The 18,035-nt window shown below is 43.3% G+C and overlaps 1 protein-coding gene across 3 annotated transcripts in view; it reads left to right on the top strand.

Annotated features, from left to right (window-relative positions):
- Window positions 1-1,415: 1,415 nt before the first annotated feature.
- The window catches only part of RBBP8 (RB binding protein 8, endonuclease), a 58,461-nt gene continuing 41,841 nt past the window's right edge, over window positions 1,416-18,035 (top strand). Inside the window, exons 1-3 of one of the 3 annotated variants that reach the window (XM_066579627.1) lie at window positions 1,416-1,746; window positions 12,614-12,818; window positions 16,963-17,005. In XM_066579627.1, the coding sequence (XP_066435724.1) occupies window positions 12,701-12,818; window positions 16,963-17,005 (161 nt within the window). In that variant the 5' untranslated portion in view covers window positions 1,416-1,746; window positions 12,614-12,700. Of the gene's footprint in view, window positions 1,747-10,384; window positions 10,427-12,613; window positions 12,819-16,962; window positions 17,006-18,035 lie in introns of those variants that run through there. The other 2 variants (XM_066579629.1, XM_066579630.1) reach the window with 2 other exon arrangements.

The raw sequence follows: 18,035 nt of genomic DNA, 5'->3' as shown, positions 1-18,035 counted from the left end.
ATGTCATCGGCCCTCCAACATGAAATTACAGAGGGCTAGTGGGTTGCTATGGCAATCAAAGGCCAGTTAATGGCATCTAGGTCTGCATGGATTCTAATAGTAAAAATACAGTCAATGCACTGCAGTACAGAAATATATCAGAAGGATTCTTGACATTCTCCTCTAACCCCTTTCATCAACAAGTTGGTTACTTCCACAGGATCTCCTTTCATCAGATGTTTTGCCTTGATCATATCATTCGCGATATACTCTCAACACTCTCTTGTATCAGAAAACCCACAAGATTGTCAGTTTTTAAAGGGATTCTGTCACCCCGTTTTATTTTGAAACTCTGTGGCGTTTCAGAATAAAATACTGATGGGGCTATGGGCATCCCTGCCCTGGGTTTATACTGCTTGTGATTCAGGCAGCATGAACCTGATGACAGAATCCCTTGAAATACTGGCCCCCTGTCTAGCGTAGCCATGATGAACCCATCTCTTTCAAAGTCCCTCAGATTGCTCAATTTTCAAATTCTTACATGTATTTGCACTGAAAATGATGCATGGAAAACTTGCTCACTTGATTTTTTGCTGAACTCTGAAGTCTAACTTCATGTCATAAAGAGAAGGTCCAATCGTAAAAAGGCAACCGTCTCCGATAAAGTGGCCATTCAGTTTGCTGTCCTTGCACAGCTATTAGAGTCTGCAGATAGACCTTTAGAACTCCTTCACATGAGCGTATGTGCAAATGCACACGCTTCAGCGCAATGCATTTGCACTATGAACAAGGTTGATTTGCGCGTGTACCAGTGCATTTTAAGTACTTTTTGCGCATGCAGGGCATGTTCATTTGTGCGCAGCAGATGAACACGCCCTGAATAAATTGGCTATTTAGCTTAATGAGGTCCAGATGTGATCTTTTTCCAGCAGAATTGTGCAGCATATTGTACATTTACATGCACTGAACACACATTTGCACACTTCCCATAGACTTCTTTAGGGACCTTGGCTGTGCAAATGTACAGGGAAATAAAGCATGTCATATTTTTTTGCATGCGCTAGAAATGCATGCGCGAAATCGAAAAATGAGAACAAATGTATTAAAATCAATGGGTTCTATTCTCTATGCATTGCGCATGAAAATACGCTCATGTGAAGGAGCCCTAACTATGTAATAACATCTTTTTGTTTGCAATCATCATTAATAATATGAATTCTATTTCAAGCAGTGCTAGTACATATATGTATATGACATAAAAACACATTGGACTTCAACAAATTAATCTGTAGGATCTTTCTAAACTTGACACGGAAATTTGCCACTCCCACAGGAGTCTGCTAAATTATTTAGCTGGAGGCTACAACATTCTCTCCCCGTTTGTTGGGAGTTGACAAGGGAATGAATCATTCACAGAAGTGGATAGAGCTTAGTGGTGCTGAGCCACAGCATGTTGCCCTAGCCTTTGATGCAGACTGGTTGGACTTGTTTCTGGATGACTGAGGAACCGGTTTGACTAGTTTCTAATGCCAACAAATTCTGGTATCATTCCATGTTACACAGAATGTAAGAACCTGCCCAGCGAGTTGAATGAAAGGCATATTAGGATATCCTTTGCACATTGTATAAATCCGAGGTATAGCTTCAATCACATTCACACCAGCAGCGGTTGCCCCAGGATGGTCCAAGCTCCAAACAGATCACCTTAGCTAACAGAGAAGTCACCACTTCATGCTGACTATTCATTGAGCATACTAAAAGTAACAGGTATGTGCATTAATGATGGTTTTATGTTTCATCTGTATTAAATGTTTGTATTGTCACATTGTAAACTAATCTAAGGGGGCAATTATAATAGTCTCCAAGATGTTATCCTGCACAAAGATAGGAGCTGAAGCTTAAAGCTGCTATCTTCAAATTATTCTCACATTGTCTTTTAAATGGAGTGTCACAAGAAAATGTCACTTCTACAATTTATAGGTCACATGCAATGCCCATTCCACACATTGAAAAAAAATCTTAGTTCATTATAGGGATTTAGGAACGATGTAGCATAATTATCTACATAATAGTAAGCACATTAAATAAGACAGGTCCACAGCTGGGTCACTTATTAACCTCAGGACTCTTGTATGAAGTCTGAGATGAACTGCGTAGAAAGGAATGAAGGCAGGTTTTATCATGCTTGTGTGTCCTGGAACATTCTTTAGGACAGGAAATAGGATTTGTGTATCATGTTTTCGAAGCTTTTCTAAGTATAAACATATCGATTTCTCATTGACCAGCTTTTTATCCGTTCTTAAGCAGCCATGTGAGAATGAAATCAGGAAATAGAGAGCTTCCAGAAGACTGTGCAATACACAGTCACGAATATTGTTATTAGAAACATCTCAAATATTCAACTGAAGTATAAATAAATATACAAACTGCCTTCTCTTTTATTTGCTTTAAGTTATAATAACAATAAAGTCTTAATGTTATTACACAATTTTATGAACCTCAATCAGACACCTTAGCTTTAGTTTATACTGATACATATAATGGGAATATATAAAACCAGCCCGCCCTACACAAGTAATCTGAAAATAAATCTAAAATGATATATGCAATGAACGATAGACTAAGAACATTGTACGAGGCCAAAAAGGAATTTTAAAAATCCATTTAATCTATCTTTAAATTCCTCAAAGCACAGATTAAGGGTGCGTGCACACGAGCGCATAAACGGCGCGTTTTTGCGACCAAACGTATATACGTGACCATCTGAGGCAATGGTTTCGAATGTATTCGTTCACATGGGCGATTTTACGGCGCGTAAAAACGGCAATTTGAAAAAAAACGGAACATATGCGACCGAAATACGCGCCAACGCATATTCGATCGCCGAAAAGACCGTTTGCAAAGTAGGAACAAACGAAAATACGCTTTCTAGCTCTGGTCGTGATCGGTGAAAAACGATTGCTCGGGCGATTATACGTTGCGCTCGTGCGAACGTAAATACGCCTACGCTCGTCTGCCCGCACCCTAAATGTGCAGTGCGTAGAATAAGATGCATTCTATACACAGTAAATAACTGTCATTGTGAAACTGTATCTTTTAGCACCTGTGTAAAACATATCCTCACCTTGACTTGTTACAAACTTTCTACCATGTAGAGTTTTTGTCAGAAATGGATAAAGAGTTTATCCAACTAATCATGTTTTTGCAATAACTCTAGTTTCTGAGTAATCTAGATATTACAGAGGGTCACACACTACTTTTGCTACTGACACAATGCAGTACTGTGACGCTGGCAAAATAGGTGAATTTTTAGCATATATATAAAAAATAAATGCGTAAAAATATATGTATAAATATATATGCCATTTCATATGTGTGTTTTGCATCTTTGACTGAAATCCAAGGTTAGCATCTTTACACAATTGGCGAAATGGGCTAATAAAAGGTACAATAGTTCAACTTTTTATCCATGTCCTCATTTAAGAGAAAAGGAAAGCCTCTGCTGTTAGTAAATGATTAAAATATGTCACAATCGTACATATTACCATATAAGACATCGTAAAATAATTTTTTTATGCCATGACATATACGCCTTTATTTCTTTATCCAGCAAGGTGACAAGCACCTTGTAATATTGGGAAATGTATTTTTCGCATTCACTATCTACAAAACCTGCATAATGTACAGTTCTTCTTATTCATACCATTAGCTTATTTTGGGGGCCGTGTGCTTTCCATATAATTCCACAGACACCACATGGTCCCATTATAATGTATGCGGCTATACACATGGAAATTTTTTCACGCAAACTCATGATATATCCTATTCCTGCACATTTCACAGACGAGAAATAGGACATGGCAATGCATGTGTATGTGCTTATGAGAACTAACCCATTGAAATCAATGGGTTGTATTCTCGGAGTTTAGCAAAAAAACGTGCACAAACATGGCCGTGTGACGCTGCCCTAATGGCTACTATGTACCTACCCTTAAGTTATATGATTTCCTGGACAAACAGTCAATCAAACTCGCCCAAGAAAGGACTAGATAGGACTACAATTATATCAGCTGTTCTTGTAGTACAGATATGGAACAAGTAGCAGCACTAAGGGCTCCTTCCCAATATGCAGAGAATAGAGCCTCGCACTTTTAATGGGTTTCGTTCATATTTCTGTATTTTGTGAACGCATTTCAGTCACGCAAAAAAACACAGCATGCTGTACTTTTCTGCGCAAAGTCACCCGCAATACACAAGGTGATACGTCGCATAATTCCACTGGAAAAACAACACATCTGGAAAGAGTACAGTAAAATACGCTGATACACTCATAAAAAAGCATTGTTCGTTCCTCAAAAACACAGCACTGAGGCGCATGCCAATCTCTATCAGGAGATTTGGCTTTCAGTACCATCTCTATGCTGATGACACCCAGTTATACACCTCTTGACTTCACAGCACCGTTCCTCCAAAACATCACCCACTGACTGTCCGCTGTCTCTAACACTATGTCCTCTCCCTAAAACTGAACCTCTCAAACACTGACCTACTGGTGTTTCTGCCGGCCACTAACCGACCTCATCCTGACATCTCCATCTCAGTGTGTGGCACCACCATAGCTCCCAGATAGCACGCCCGTTGCCTTGGGATTATATTCAACTCTGATCTCTCCTTCACCCCTTACATCCAATCTCTCGCCTGAACATGTCAGCTGCACCTCAAGAACCTCACAATAATACGCCCTTTTCTCACTGTGGACACTATAAATACGCTCACTGTTGCCCTCATCCACTCCCGGCTCGATTATTACAACTAGCTGCTGATCGGCCTTCCCTGCACCAGACTCTACCCTCTTTAATCCATCCTGAATGCGGCAGCCAGGCTCATCTTCCTGTCCAGACACTACTCGGATGCCTCTGCCCTGTGCCAGTCACTGCACTGACTGACGTCAAATATAGAATTCAACTCAAATCCACCACCCTCATCCACAAAGCTCTCCATAGCACTACATTGACTCCCTCATCTCAATCCACCACCCAGCCCACGCCCTCCGCTAACGAAATCAGCTTATGCCCCCCTTTAACTCTAATGTCTCATTCCCGCCTCAAAGACTTCTCCAGAACAGCAACTGTCCTCTGGAACGCACTACCCCAAACCATCCGTGCAATCCCCAACACACAAAACTTCAGGCGTGCTCTAAAAATGCATCTCTTCAGTGAGGCATACCATATCTCCTAAACCAAACCCCTCTGTAGTCCGCCTGATAAATTGCTCCCTGTCCTACTGACTGCAATCCCTGCTAGCCGCCATCAACCGGCCCTGCAGTCATACCGATTCAGCCACTAAATGGCTTATGTCTGACCATTGTCTATGTGTATAGCACCCCACACACTCCACCTCGCCATACCGTGCACATCTATAGTCCCTTTACCTTCTGTATCACCCCACTATTTGTAGTATGTAAGCTCGTTGGAGCCGGACCCTCACCCCTATTGTTTCCATCAATTGATTGCTACTGGAGATGAGCGAGCATACTCGCTAAGGCAAACTTCTCGAGCGAGTAGTGCCTTATGCGAGTACCTGCCCGCTCGTCTCTAAAGATTCGGTTGCCGGCAGGGAGTGGCGGGGGAGAGCGGGGAGGAACGGGGGGGAGATCTCTCTCTCACTCTCTCCCCCCTGCTCACTCCCGCAACTCACCGCTCTCCCCCGCCGCCACCCGAATCTTTAGAGACGAGCGGGCAAGTACTCACATAAGGCACTACTCGCTCGAGTAGTTTGACTTAGCGAGTATGCTCGCTCATCTCTAATTGCTACCTGTATCTGTGGTTTTGTTTCTATTTCCCCTGGAATATGTTGGCGCTATCTAAATAAAGATTATTGTTATTACATGTCCATATAAAGGAGCCCTTCGAGTGTGTTCACATGGGTCAGTAGTGTATTGCACAGTTAAACATGTTTATTCTGTAAAACAATGGGACCATAACGACATTAAAAGTCTGGCAATTCATGATAAATATGTGACAATGTACATCATACATAGTCATGCATCCCTATTTTGGTTAACTTTTTTGTGCAACATGGCCTTCATGTACACCACGGTAATCACAAGTACTCAACAGCTGCGCCTGCTATATCATCAGAGGAAGGGTGACCTTGAATGGCATCATTACTCTTGCAGTAAGGGTGCTTTCCCAAATTATCAGCAAGATCACACTCCCATTGGTGGCCGCGGGTGGGAAGACTTGCAGCCACAAGCTGGTACCTGTTACATGGGAAGGCATCCTAACCGCTCATGCACACTGGCAGACAGTCTGTGCTGATCCTTTACAACAGTACAGCATGTGGCTGGTCAGAGTATGGAAAACAGTGCTTGTTCAAGGAGCATATCTGCTCAGGCAAATACACTATGTAGACAAAAGTATTGGGACCCCCACCAATCCTGTGCTGTCAGACGAGAGGGTAATGCAGATCACATATGTGAACATTAAAAATTCGCAGGTATATTCCAGTACAGAAACCATCAAAATGCCACTAGGTGTAGAGTTCATAGACTTCCAATGGAGTATGGTGGTGGAAAGCCACTTGAGCAACCAGTCAGTATGGGACATCGCAACACTTTTGGACCTTCCAAAGTTCAGTGTTAGAAATGTTATTCAAAAATGGAAAATATCTAGTGTGTACGATGCAGCTATGTTTAGGGAGACCTCGTATCCATAGGGAACTGCATGCAAAGGGTTATCATGAACAAGCAGCAGCAAACAAGCAAACATTAAAGCAGTGAATGCACAGAGCCGCCTGCCATGGTGCTTGCAGCGTCACTCTTTGACGTTTGAAGAAGGTTCTGTTATGGTGTTGGGGTGTTTCTGCCCTGAAGGACTTGGTCCATTGGTTATAATAAAACCCATCCTCAATGCCAATGGGTACAGAGACATTCTAGACAATGTGGCATTACTTATCCTATGGCAATTCTTTTGGTACAGCTCCATGTCTCGACCAACATGACTGAGCACAGTGTCATACAGCATACACTGTTGAGACTTGGGTTGAGGAGCATTACATCTATAAATTTCATTGGCTCAAAGTCCTGATCTCAATCCCACTGGGCATCTTTGGAAACGCTGTATCCGTAACCGGCTGACACGCCCGTCATTCCCTGCATCACTAGCTGAAACTCTCTTTGAGAAATGGAGGCAAACTAGAGATGAGTGAGCACGCTCGTTCAGCTTGAACGAGCATCGGTCTTTTCGAGTAACTGATTACTCGTCTGAGCACCATGCTGGGGGGAGAGTGAGAGAGATCTCTCTCTCCCTCGCATGGTGCTTGGACGAGTAATCAGTTACTCGGAAAGACCGATGCTCGTTCGAGCATCAGCCTTAAACAATCGTGTTCGCTTATCTCTAAGGTAAGCCCATCCACACATCTATTGGAATTTGGTGAAAAGAACATCCAGGGAGGATACTGTAGTCATTGAGGTCGAAGGCGGTCCAACACTGTCGTGAAAAATGTGAATTTCTTTACCTTCCATGTGTGTCCCAATACTTCTGGCAACACGGTGTATAATAGGGAATAACTATAAAATCATTTGTTTACCATCTACAAAAAAAATGTAGAAATGACCCCCTTACTACACCGGAAATTCATTGCTACTTTGGATACTTCTACTTCCAAATTAGAAACAAAAAATAAAAACAACTGGTTAAAGAGATTAATGCTGATTTAAAATGTATCATTTTTGTCAATTCGGGGTGCATCAGACAATGGTATTGCTTTAATTTGTGGTCTGCAGCGGTGTAATTGTGATTTATTTAAAAATTGTGTTAACTTTGTAGCTAAAGGGTCAAAAGAATAATGTATTTACAGCCAATGACATCTGTTGTAGTAACGGCATAACTGTGACCGTATATGGCAGAGGTGCAAATTGTATAGGTTAAATATTAACCCAAACTGCCAGAAAATCATTTGTATACCGGGTTGCTCTTTACTTTCTTGTGCAGCTCTGGATATTAAGACCTCCTGTCCACGGGCGATAATTCACTGTTACCCGCGGCGATAATCCGCACGTGGGTAACGCAGTGAACGCTTTCCAAAGGATAACTATGTAAAGCGCAGCCCGATGGACACAAGTGTAAAATTGCTGCGATTTTCCGCTTGCGTATAAAAATCGCGGCATACCGTGATGAACCTATCATTAATAATTGGTTCATTGAGAAAAATCGCGGTGACTAGTGCTCCCCTGTGGCGGTATATCGCACCGCCCGTGGACAGCCGGTCTTAGCCTGGGTTCACACAGGGCGGATTTGCTGCGGTTCTGCCACGGTTTGCCGTTACATATCCGCACTGCGGCAAAACCGCTGCGTTTGCGGTGCAAGTGTGTTTGAGCAAAAATCTGTTCTCACAGGACGGATTTTTTCCGCACTGCCGCAGTGCGGAAATGCAGCTGTGGTGCGGTTTTTCAAGATGCAGTATGTCAATTCTTTTGACTTTTCCGCAGTGCTTTTTTGTCCCTAGACCTCTACGGCGCAGCAAAATCCGCTGCAAAAGTAAAAAAGCGCCGCGGAAAATACGCAAGACAAAAATAACCGGCGTGGAACCTCAGCAGGTGATTGATGAAAAACTGTATATTTTATGATGCAGGCTTGTGTTTGATTGAGAGCGGTGACTTCATGCCGTTTGTGTGGATGTACCGTATATGAGGCATGAAGTGTGTTGTAGATGCAATGGTGATGATGAGTGAGTGTGAGGCTGAAGTATAGCATGTAGTTACATCATGTAAACACATGAGGGCAGAGCAGGTTTTATCTATTTATATATACATCAAGCTAAGATATATATATCGGTATTAGATTCGGTTGGAAGACTAAGGTCGCCTGTCCACGGGCGTTGCAGTTTAAGGCGGCGGATTTCTGCTGCGGGAGAACACTTTTAGTCACCGCGATTTTTATACACGAGCGAAAATCGCGGCGGATTTCCGCTCGTGTATATCGGGCTGCGCTTTCCATGGTTGTCCTATGGAAAGCGTTCATTGCATTACCCACATGCGGATTATCGTCGCGGGTAAAGCAAAGAAATATCGCCCGTAGACATGAGGCCTAAGGGCTCCTGTCCACGGGTACATTTTCAGTGCGTTCCCCACGGCGATAATCCGGCCGCGAGGAACTCAGTGAACGCTTTCCTGTTTACGAGCAGAGAAACATAGAGATTCTCTGCTTGCAGGCGGCAAATCACGGCATGCCACAATTCTCCGCGGTGAGCCTATCAGATGCGATGCGATGCAAGATTATCTTCAAGGTAAAAGCATCGCTGACGCTCAAACATCGCACGAGCACATATGCGATTTTGCCACAATCTTCCAGCGCTGATATCGCTCTTGCCAACGTGAAGGGGCCCTTAGATGGGCAAGCAAAAAAATTGAACAACGATCTGCCTGTGTAAACAGGCAGTCGTTCATCTATGAAGGACTGCCTGTGTATTCTGAATGGAGGCGGCGGATCTCTGGTGCGCTCTGCCGCCGTTCACTGATTAATGAGCGCTGTAACAACTGTCAAGCCCTTATCTTGTGTAAACATCCCCTTATTCACACGACTGTATATGTGCAACTTATTTAGCTGCGTCCACAAATTGCGCCCATCTGAAGCATTGGATTCCAATGTATTCATTCAGATGAGCGATTTTTGGGTGTGTAAAAAAAATTGCGCCCAGGAAAATTAGACATCGGCGACTGAAAACTGCAACCGATTTTATACCACGCGTTAAAGGATAGGTCTTTCCCTATCTTTTCCAAAGCTACGCTTGGAGACTTCTATGGGAGCTGGAAAAGGGAGGGGGAGGGATTTCCGCACAGCAGCGGAAATTCTCTTTAATAGAGAATAGAGCAGGGGTCCACCAAAATATGAGAATGGGCACATTGAAATCAACGGGTTCTGTTCTCCGCACGCCCAAAAACACGCTAAAATACGGTCGTCTGAAGAAGCCTCTGCGCCAGATGATAACTGGTCCACGACACGGGCAGGGCATGCATGCGGGTACATTCAGTACATCGGGGGGACGAGCTCACATTGGGGGCGGCAGAATGGTTACACGGGGAGATTTGCTGCCAACAAGGATGTTTTTTTGCAGTACCACAAAAGTTCCGATCAGCCAACGTCTGCTCGTTCGGCAACTGATCGCTACTCTGGAGGAATGTCCGCGCACCGTTATTCGTGCTTGTCACGGCGGACACTTGTGCAGAAGAGCCCTGCGAGCGGGGAGCTGGACGGCACCGTGCGGGTCACCGAGCCTGTACGGAGCGCCGCACACTACGGCTACTGTGTTGTACCACGCATGCGCGGCAGGTCCGGCGCGGGGGCGCGCACGTCTGGCAGCAGAAGCTCTGCGCGCTCGTCCCCGGCGTTTTGTATTTCCCGCCCGGCAGTCAGCTGAGAGGATGAGCCGCGGCGGTGTGTGTGAGGTACGGAGTGCTGTGTGATGTGGACGGCCGTGTGAGGAAACAAGACGTGGTGGTCGTGTGTCATAGGGGGCTTCCAGGGGAGTCCGGCGGGGACTTGTCTTACAGTAAGGCATTTACCCAGAATGTGTCTAATGAGGGGCTTCTGTGTGCATGCTGCCCCCTATAGGCAGTGACCATATAGCACCACATGCCGGTCAGTGGCTTCCTCACCCGCGGGTCACTGTGCCTATTACCCCATGCTAGTACCGCGGGATGGGTATTGGGTGCAGCATGTACTGGCAGAGTTTAAGTGTCACGATAAAGGCGGCTTCAGAGTGGTGCGTGCGCAAATCAGCCCGCCGCTGCGGAGTGCGCTGGTGCAGCAACAAGGGATTAAAAAAATATATATACTTTTTTTGTCTATTGAAACGTTTGCAAGTTTAAGAAATAAAAATCCGGAAGCTGGGCAGAAAAACTGCCTGTGAGAAAGAAACGGCACGGCCCGTCTGCTCGCGCGCCGCATGGTTTTTTTTCCAGTGTTTAATGCTGCGCTAAACTCAGTCAAACACTACTACTGACTGCAATGGGGCTTCTCAGACGTGCGCTAAGACATGGTTTTCAAGCGCTGTCTGTTCTTTTTTTTTCATGCATTTTAACCCTTTCCAATCCACTGTCTGACGTCTGAAGACATTCTGATTGAAGACTGTACAGCTCCGATGTCGGAAGACGTCCGGCAGGGTATTCTTACTGTATATTACTGGCCGCTCTGTCAGGGGCCTCTCCAGCATGTCCCATATCGCAGTACTAGCTCTTGCCAGCTTGTGGCGCTGTTGTATAATGGCAGAAAGAGAAAACCCCCTAGGAAACCATGAATCCAAAATTGGATTGCAAAGGGTTAATGCTTGGCCCATTGAAATGAATGGGGTGTGTTTTGAGCGCGGTAGGATGTGGAGATGGCGTTTTTGCGGTTCTGGCATTACCAGTTTACTTGACTGCGTTTTTAACTTTAACTCAAACGCTGTCAAAAACACACGTCTACACCGCTGAAAATGCAGTAAACGCTGCGTATCCCCCCCCCCCCAAAAAAAAACTGCGCATATTGTCATGTTTTGCGGCAGCACAACACAACCATAGCACGCCCGCAGGTTTAACCCTCATTGCGTGAAAGAAAAACTAAACTTTTCCCTGGAAACGCGGGGTGTACCCCTCTAGGCCTCATGTCCACTCAAAAAATACAATCCACACAGAATCTGCCGCGGATTTGTTTTAAATGGCATTTTTTTGCATGCAGATATCCGCACACATTGCTATCAATGTGATAGCAATGTTGCCGCTCCGCGCGGAATCCGTGGCAGAATGGAGCATGCCGCGTTTTTTCTCCTGCGCATGAAAAGCGCAATTCTTTTAAAATGCCATCTGCGGGTGCAAAAATCAATTTAATGGACCCGCGGATGGCCAATGATTCCCTATGGGCAAAATCCGCTGCGGAATCCGCAATTCCATTTACCCAGTGGACATGAGGCCTTACATACTGAGAGAAGTACCTAAAAAGTATCAGGGCGGCTTCACACAGACACGAGGCGCACAGATACGAGCTCCGCTCTTCTGAATGGGCTGATTCACATGAGCGATTAATTTTTTTGTCTGTGAGGATACAACTGGCAGTGTGTTCTGTCTTCTGGGGCGCCCTCAACGGATCACCCATCATTTCAATGGGACCTTAAAAGGCACCGCAGGGCACTTGCATGCCATCCGATGCTTCCCATTGAAATCAATGGAAAAGCTTGTGATCCTCTGCTGCGTCTGAAAGGCGCGCCTGAGGATCGCAGTTTCACAGAAGTAATGCGAGGCGTAGTTGAATAGAATGCCTCGCGTCACCGTGAAAGTCGCACATTGGCGAGCGCGATATTGGGCTTTGTTTCCTGCTTGCATTACGCATGCATACAAGGAAAAATAGTGTATGGGGATTGTTAGCATACAGCAAGTACGCAATTCATTGGGCACTTGCTACAAACCGCTTGTATAGAGCAGCAGAGCCTGATGACAGATCCACTATCATCGGGGCACACGGCACTAGGTTTCTGCAGATTAGTGGGGATCCCCACAGGAGGGTCCTCGCTGTCAGATGGTTTATGTGCCATAAATGATAAATACGCCTTTTTATGGTTGATGTGACTTTTAAAATGAGCATTATTTCTCTTTACCCAGCAGGTCGCCTGCATAATTTGCAGCAGGATGCAGAGCTATGTGATCGGCACCGTGTAAGAGCCAGTGATCGGCACCGTCTGCGTGAGGATGAATATCTCAGGAAGCAGCTGTGGAAGTCCCAGCTCTACGGAGAGCCTTGCTCCTGGGGACTTGTTTAGAGAACTGTTGACAAAGCTGAAAGAATGTCATGACAAAGAGCTACAAGGTTACAAAGCGTTCTATTCCATTCACTACTTTACACTTATTAGTACTTAAAGAGGTATTTGCCTCTCGTTCAAGTATGGGAGTTATGGAAACAGCATAACGAAGCTATTTTTGTAGGACCTGGCTACCATATATAGCTGGAACAGGGCCAGTGGGTTCACAACCTGAGATTGGTGCAGGTCCCAGAGGTGGACCTGCACCTATCTTATGGATATGCCATAAAAGTCCAGATGGGAACAGCCCTTTAAAGAGATTTTCCAGGACTAAAATATTGATGGCCAATCCTCAGGATAGGTTATTAATATGAGATCGCTAGGGGGCAGAATCCCAGCACCCCAGCTTTTGAAGAGGGAACAGATTTCGGGTGAGTGCTGTGACATCTTCACTATATACTAGGCATAACATAGTACATTTTGTAGCAGCGGTGCCTGGTATTGCAGCTCGGTTCTATTAACTTGACTAGGACTAAGCTGTACCTAGGCCATGTGACCAATGAACATGACCTTAAACACCAGAGTGACGCAACCTCGTGTAATAGCTGATTGGAGGGGATTTGGGAAGTTAAGGCCCTCTTAAATGGGCCGACAGTCTTTTAAACGACTGCACAAGAGCTGATATCACCGCTAAGGTCCTCAGCGCTCATGCAGAGCCTTAAAAAGGAAAGGCTAGCCGCCGGCTCGCATGCTTCTCGTTCAGCGCTTCACTTCCTACTGGAACCGCTAAGCAGGGAGCATTTACACAGGACGACAAGCCAGCGAGCCAACAAGTTTACTTTTTTTTTTTTTTTTTAAAGTGGACTGAAAAGTCTGCTTAAACAACCGCAAACTACAAATTAGCGGTTTAAATTATTTTTTTTTTATTTGTTTACATTTTTTTTCCTGCGTTTACACGTAATTATCGCTAAAATTTGTTTGACCGTTAATCACTTGTTTTAATCATTGTATGTAAATGGGCGTTTAGCCCCACACCGATCTGAAATTGATTTACATATCTTAACAATGGGTCATCAGTATGAAGTCCTAGAAAAGCTCTTTAAGTTGATATTTTAAATCTATATTGAAATGTACTGTTGAAATTATGGGACCTACTTCAAGAACTAATTTGGAGGGTGCTGAGCAGAAAAGAGTAGATATAGCCTTTAAAATACCTAAAGCTGAGCAGAAGAAAGAAGCTGGCCTTGAAATCATCCACTACTAAATATAAATGTCTGCTCATCAAGCAATAACTGTATTATTCAATACACTTGTAATATATGTTACCTCCATATGAAGAGGCCATGAAATGGACTGCGGAATGTGAGTTTCTAGCTGTAAATTGCATGTAATATTGATAAGATTTGAATGGAATCTGTGTACAGTGAGACCTCTGACACAACCAACCAACATTGCATGGAGTGGCTTCTGGTCTTCTCAAAGACTTTAACCAGTACTCAATATATGGAGAAACTGAAAATGTACAACAGCCATTCTGGTCTGGATAAGGGGGTGGTCTTTTGGCACTGTCTCACTTGTAGGTATGTGAGCTAGTTACATATATAAATCGCCCTGAGCTTCTCATGGTGTATTTAGACGTTGTGTTTTTTTTTTCTTCTGCTAAACGAGTACATTTCAGCAGGATACAAACGTGTTAACCCTAAACTGCTCAAAAATAGAATTTTATACTAAAAAACTAAGATTCCAAACCTAAGCTGGATTCACACGCTGCATTTGGCCTTTATCTTTTTTTTTTTTTTTTTTGTCAAATAATCAGTTTTTTTCCCCCTAAGTTTCTCTATAGGACAAGAAAAACCTTCAATATTTTTTTAATTTTAATACAGATTTACACATTGCCACACTCTGGTTTTACAATTTCCCATGATTCTTTATAATATGTGTCATAAAATACTGCATGCATTGAAATACAGAACACTGTAAAAGCCTATGAAACAGGTTTTGTAGGACAAACATGGATAATCTATTCTTCAAGATAGGTCATCAGTATTTGACTGGTGGAGGCTATAGTGCTTGGATGAGTGCCTCTTAGGCCAGTGACATCACACTCATTTGTCATGTGGTCTACGTACAGCTTAATCCCATTCACGTTAATTGGGTTTAGCTGCTATACTAGGCAGAGCCACTATGAAATGTACGGTGCTGTTCCTGGTATTAAACAAAGAAGCAGTAGTGCTCGCCCCTTCAAACAGATGATCAGCAGAGGAACCAGGTGGCAGATCCCCACCGATCAAATATTGATGACTTACCCTGAGGGTAATTGCTGAAAACCCCTTAAAGTCTACATCTGTACAGTTTACATTTTTGCTGTGGTCACAATCTGCTTTATTGTAACTAGATTGACCCGCTGTTCGCTAAGCAAACATAAAATGTTTGGGAAAGTGGTTGTAAATGTTCTAAGAGCTGTCAAGCCGAGGATTGGGCTTAAACTCTTCGCTGTCCATGGTTTGGTCTTCCACATTTTGGGGACATGGCATCAGTCAAATTGGTCAGCACTTGATATGAACGTCACTGAGCAACGCTTGACTCTCCGTAGCGGCGCTGTTGGCTGAAGCACAACAGCACCGCTAGACTTAACATAAGAACTTTGATACATTGAGTGACGTGTCAGGCAGGTCATACTCAAACTTTTATGATTTTACCGCGGTGGTGAGGATGTCACAAATCTAATGACACCAAAATCATCCACCAAAGGTCACGCAAAGAGGTCAAAGTGCGGTGCAAGGAAAAGCTGGTAGGCTTTTTTATATTAGATTGAGAAATCGCACAGTGCACTTGTGTATTTTGGTATAATAATACTTGGTTTTAAATGGGTTGTCCCAAAATATTGTTTATAAGTAAATCCAGACCATAATTCTACATGTTTTTACACTCAGGAGCATTCACATAGTTTTTTTGCGCACTGCCTGGTTCAGTTTGAGGGTTCTGTAACTGCTGTTTTTTGCACCTGTGGTAGAAACCCCAAACGGCCACCACTTTGCTAACCTTTTTACAAGGGTTCCTCTCATTTCCACTATATTTAGAGTATACAGTAGTGTACACAATTACCCTATACTAGTGGAAACAAATGGAACCCTTGTCAAACTTTCATACAAGTAGTGTTTGTGTGAGTAATGGCAGTGAATAGTTCCATATCCATGCCTTTTTTGGCACTTGTGACAGATCTGAGACAGAATCCCACAGCGTAGTGAAGCACACTTTATTAAAAATATTTATTTTCTCTGATAATCCAAGACTGTTGGAATAGCGCCATTTGCTGTTTCTATTCTGTATCCACCTCAGTGTTTGTTCCAAGGTGGTCACACATGCTCAGTCTGGCTTCTCTCTACTGCGCTGGTGTGGTGAGCAGCCGCTTCTGAATGTTCTGCGTCTTCTCTGATGTCAGAAATTATGTTTGGCAAGTAATAAGAAAGTGAGACATCTTTACTGCTGAGAAGCAAGACAGAGTAGGTGTGACAACCTTGCAACATTTGCTGAGGTGGACCGAACACAGGCTTTTCAATAGAAACAGCTGGTGGCGCTATTCTAACAATAGTCCTGGAATATCTGAGAAACCTCTCCTCCCCTTTCTGCAATGTGTTCCTGCTTTTTAGCAAAAAAACAACAAAAAAACCCTGTCCTGATGTTCAATCAGAAGACTAATATCTGTAGACAGACTGCCAGGTCTATGAGGATTCTAGCTTCTGTCTACACCATCTTAGTTGGGCACCTGGAGTATTCATGAAGGGAGATACTCCCAGTGCATAAGTACAGTACTAAATGGGTCTGCAGACCCAACGGATGCCAAAGCAGTGTATGCCTTCTTTTTTCATTCTAAATAGGGAAACAGTCTGCCTTGCTTTCCTATACAAGTGGCTACTGCAAAATGTGTACCATGTGTCGTGTGGTTTTTTGTTTTAGTGTTTTTTTTATGTGGGGTCGCTTAATATGTACGTCACTATATGGTATATACTGGCGTGTGTTGGGGCTTAGTGTTTGGTGTGATGTGAACAAGCCTTAGCTTGTTTTCTGTTACATAGTATGTATATATCTTACACTAGCTCTTTTCTATTCTCTTGCACACATCCCTTGTAATAGCCATGCAGCATCTTTTGTCACCGTTGTACATATGTTTCATTGCCTCTAACCGGAAACCTAATTTTGTTTTTAATTTAGAGCTTCTAATGAAAATTAGCAAGTTGAAGACGCAAAGATGTTTGTAAGTTTTATATGCCTATAATATATTAATACAATTCTTGTCATTTGTGATCCTTTTTAAATACAAACTAGAGTATTTTTCTTAAATGGGTTTGCCAGGACTCTGATATCGGTGACCTGTCTTTGGGTTAATATCAGATTGATGGGGGGTGTATACAAGGAAAACAGCTGATAGGTGGGGGTGCCAGCAGTCGGGCTTCCACGGATCTGGTGAATCCTGGAAATCCCTTTTAATACAATTTACTGGTTCATATCCGCCTCGGAGCTGGGTTGTCTCAGCAGATGGCAAGTCTCCATGGCCTCTTATTGTACTGCATACTCCAGCAATATGCCATCATGTAGATTTGCATACAACACCATTTAGTTACTGCAGATGAGCCCATATGCCTTTCCTAAAATTTCTAGTAATCATCACTCCATAGATATGTCCTATCATCAGACTATGGTTAAACAACAAGTAATTTAAACTGACCAAGAGAATTAAAGCAAATTAATAGTTTACCATAGCAGCTGCCTGTATATAAATCTGGTGACTATAAATGTTACATTTCACACGATGAAGTCAGTCCTCCTGTCTGCGGATGATGAATATTATCAGAGCTCTTCATTTGTGACTTAATGCATACCACACCAAATGCCTTAATTATTGTTTGCTGGAGACTCTCGACAAGCGCCCCATTGTAGATACAATAGCTGTATATAGGCATTCTTGTTCTCGCTGACCCTTGCTGAATACCTGAGGTTTAATATTTCAGCGCTGATAACCAGTGCGACAATGAATGCCTTATGTTTTTCCAAGCTTTCCCATTGAATATAATGATCCCTGAGACTGGGTCACAAACCATGATTGCCAATGCAATTCTTTGCCAAATTGTCACTCACTTCACATGAAGCAATCTGCAAAACTTATTTTAACATATCTGGGACAAATGTTTTCATGCTGTAATATCCTTATTAAAGTGTATATATATTAGAAGATATCTATTCTAATATAATAGGTGATATATTTTATTGTTAAAGTCTATTTTGCT

The sequence above is a fragment of the Eleutherodactylus coqui genome, chromosome 9 (genome assembly GCF_035609145.1).
Source record: "Eleutherodactylus coqui strain aEleCoq1 chromosome 9, aEleCoq1.hap1, whole genome shotgun sequence".
NCBI lineage: Eukaryota > Metazoa > Chordata > Amphibia > Anura > Eleutherodactylidae > Eleutherodactylus > Eleutherodactylus coqui.
Note: the sequence above shows the minus strand (reverse complement) of the source record. Positions and strands in the feature narration are given on the sequence as shown.